The following is a 3,241-nucleotide window of genomic DNA, read 5'->3' as shown; positions in this document are numbered from 1 at the left end:
GTTCTTGGCCTGGCAAAGCAAGAGCAAGGCAGCCAGAGCACGTTTCCCTATCGTCCCTGAAACGCTCCTGGAGAGCTGTAAGATGCTGCAGGTGTCCTCTGCGTTTCTTTGGTTGGTACTGGGCGTTAACAGGAATTGCTGCCCTGCTGGGGCCCTGACAGCCCCTTGGAGAAGGAGTTATGTGAGATGGCAGAGAAAGGGTAAACAGAAGAGAAGCACCGCCCCTTGCTCTGGATCTCTGGGTGATGGAGTGATGGGTATTGGTCATGTTAGGCTGAAGGTTCCAACTCCATGTAGATGCACTTGAGTAGTGAATGCCTGAGGAGGGAACAAAGGCACCCTGCTTGGAGGGAGGAGATGGGCTTCTTGTGACAAGAAGTTGAGCCGGAGTCTGAGGCTTATGACAAGATTGTCTTTGTGCCCCCTATAGTGCTGTTAATTTCAGCAGCACAGTGCCTGTTGGGTTCACCTCCACGCTGAGGGAGGAGACCCAGCTGTAAACCCCCCAGTCTCTGCTAGCTGGCAGGACCTGCCGGACTGAGCATGCTGGGTTGCAAGCAAGCCCATTGCCGAGGAAGGTGAAGGAGAAGGTGAAGTTCTGGGGTCCCCCAATCTCCTGCTGGTTCAGCACCGCCACAGCGTAGGCTCGTCCAGACAGGGGCCGCTCCCACAGCTCAAAGTTCTTGTCCTGCCAAGGAGAAAATACACCCGGGGGTTACGTGAGGGGAGGCAGAACTCATGGGCTTTGTGTCTGTCTGTTTAAGCAGAGGAACTTGAGGAACAAGTGGGTTCACTGGGCTCCTGTTCCCAGACTCTGTACCCCGTGTCCCTTTTCTGAGGAGGCTCCCAACCCAGTCCTGGCGTACCTTGGTGATCTGGTATCCCTGCTTGCCCAGTGGATCCTGGTTGATGGCGATCACCTCTTTGTTCTGGAGCAGCCACTTGGCCTCAGGACTGATGTGCCGCAGGTCATTGGACATGAAGAGGGGAGCTGCCATAATAGCCCACATCGCCATCTGAGTCACCGCCTGGTCCCAGCTCAGCCCAAAGTTTCCAATCACCAGCTGTGACAAGAAAACAAAGATGCCCGGTAACGCTGCCTGCCAAGGAGAAACTGGGCCACCACCCTGAGCACTGGTAAATGACAGGATGCTGAGGGAGGGACCCCTGTTTGGGGACTGTTTACCTCGGCTGACTGCCAGGAGCAGGACCAGCTGGCTGGGAAAGACAACGCATGACTAGTGTGGCAATTGGGGGTGAGCCACTGGTGGAGGTAAAGAAGGATCCTTAACTGGCTGGGCAGCGTTTAAGGATCTGCTTTTGGATGCAGCTGTTTGTTCCTCGCAGTGCTGGCACCCAGGGCTGTTCCCACTGGTGGGAGATCAGCACCTGGGGGACTGTCTCCCGCTGCCACACCTGTGTTCTGACCTGGCACCGCTTGCGGAGGCTGCGTTACTCAGAGACAGCTTCTGCAGTACTGTCAGCAGCTGTAGCTCCTTCTCCCTTTCCAGACAGGGACCCTCTCATCAAGTTCCTCGTCCTAGGGCCCTGTCAGTGCCCTTCCCCTCAGTGTTTCTCACCCTATTCTCTCTCTCCTCATCCTTCTCAGCCTACAGCTGAGGAGAAGACTTTGTGCTGGTGCTGCAAGGGAGGTGGGTGTTGCTTTGCTTACCATGTCAGGATCATTCCAGCCTCCTGGCCCAGCTATCTTCACAATGCTGTCCTGGTGAAGTGCTGTCCAGTCCAAGATACTCTTGATGCTGCTCCAGGAGTCATAGACATCAAAAAAGTTCCTCCAGTGATTGCAGTACTGTTTGATCTCCGTGTAATTGGGCTGCCAAAACAATGAGTGATTAGCCAGAGAGCCTGGCTGTACGAGAACAAGACGGTACGCAAGGCTAGACTGCATCAGGGGTAATTTGGGGGAGAACTACGATAACACCTTCCATCACCAGCTATCTGGATGATCCAGTGCACGCTGGTTCTCTAGAACACCTGGTGCCCAGTAACTCCAGTCTGCCATGCTCCAGACAACACTGTCTCCCTTGGGAGGACAGCTGTGGCCACCCAGCTCTGTTAGAAAATTCCTTTGAGCGCTGTTTTCCCGAAGGTGTGACGGGGCCAGCAGGATTAAACTGCAACATGCCAGTAATTACTGACATTTCTTGGGTTTACACCCTTTGGTGACTAACGCATTTAACTCCCAGTGGGAGGGAATGGCAGCATCCTGTCGTGGTGGCACAGGGGAAACCAGCTCTGGGTGGAGAGCAACAGGTCGGTCACAGACCCTGGATGGCAGGAATCTGTTGGTAAACAATGTGGAGAATTTCTGTTGAGTAGGCTGTCCTAAAGCCTGTGTCCTTGTCCCTGGAGGTGGCTGGAAGGCTGAGGCTGTAGCACTCAGTGTCCAGGAGGAGCAACACAAAACGATTCGCTGGCTGTGTGTCTGCACTGCCCGTGTTTTGTTGCCTGGCTCCTCAGACACAGCCTGCAGATGGAGGCTGCTGTGTTCTCTGGCACGCTCCAGCGGGGCTACGCCTTCCTGCTGCGGGATCCTCCTCAATTATTTTCAGCAGAGTAATGACTCGCTCAGGTGCACTTCAGGGCTCTAGAGGAAAAAGTGGTTTTCTTCTACCTTACAGGCTTGTTTTCTGTCAGACCAGAGAGCAGCAAGTTTCTCAGGAGGCTGTTTTGTGGTCTTACTGCTTTTTTGTTCTTCCCAGGATAAGCCTTGAGAAACACTCCTTACCTGCTGCACAGGCCTCAAGTAGAAAGGCCACTCACAGGAGTACACAATGCTCCTTCCAGTCTTGTTCAGGGCCAGAGACATGCGCCTGTAACCTAGAAGAAGAGGGTAGACAGAGGTTACACAACCTCCTTGGTCAAACAGAGGAACTAATCCAAGGTCACAGATTCAGGTTTCACTTCAACTCTTGCAAAATCAAGGCTGAACACATTATCATGGCTGAAACACCACAGGGAGGACAGAGGAGCTTAGAGTCTGCAGGCAGCCTCCTGCCTCCCAAGGACAGGTGAGCTTCTTCACAGCTTTGCTACAGGTCATGGGCAGGCTTATTGTTCCAGGACTGCTGATCTCTCTGTACATACAGCCACGGGAAGAGACTGTGGTTTTGCTGTGTGGCTTTTTTTTCTTTTAGATACCTGGGAAATACAAGTTGTTATTTATCAAGCTGCTGGGTACACCTTCACCAGGTAATGCTACAGGAGTATGTTCTTATGA

General features: G+C 53.2%; 1 protein-coding gene across 1 annotated transcript in view; it reads right to left on the bottom strand.

Annotated features, from left to right (window-relative positions):
• Positions 1 to 424: 424 nt before the first annotated feature.
• Positions 425 to 3,241, bottom strand: part of GLA (galactosidase alpha) — a gene marked incomplete at its 5' end in the record, with an annotated part of 4,899 nt that continues 2,082 nt past the window's right edge. Inside the window, 4 exons of the mRNA XM_010176062.1 lie at positions 425 to 688; positions 867 to 1,064; positions 1,673 to 1,834; positions 2,750 to 2,841. Coding sequence (XP_010174364.1) covers positions 425 to 688; positions 867 to 1,064; positions 1,673 to 1,834; positions 2,750 to 2,841 — 716 coding nt within the window. The remainder of the gene's footprint in view (positions 689 to 866; positions 1,065 to 1,672; positions 1,835 to 2,749; positions 2,842 to 3,241) is intronic.

This window comes from Antrostomus carolinensis, unplaced genomic scaffold, assembly GCF_000700745.2.
Source record: "Antrostomus carolinensis isolate BGI_N321 unplaced genomic scaffold, ASM70074v2 scaffold39220, whole genome shotgun sequence".
In the NCBI taxonomy this organism is placed as follows: domain Eukaryota; kingdom Metazoa; phylum Chordata; class Aves; order Caprimulgiformes; family Caprimulgidae; genus Antrostomus; species Antrostomus carolinensis.
The sequence above is the reverse complement of the archived record's forward strand: the minus strand, read 5'-3'. Positions and strand labels throughout refer to the sequence as shown.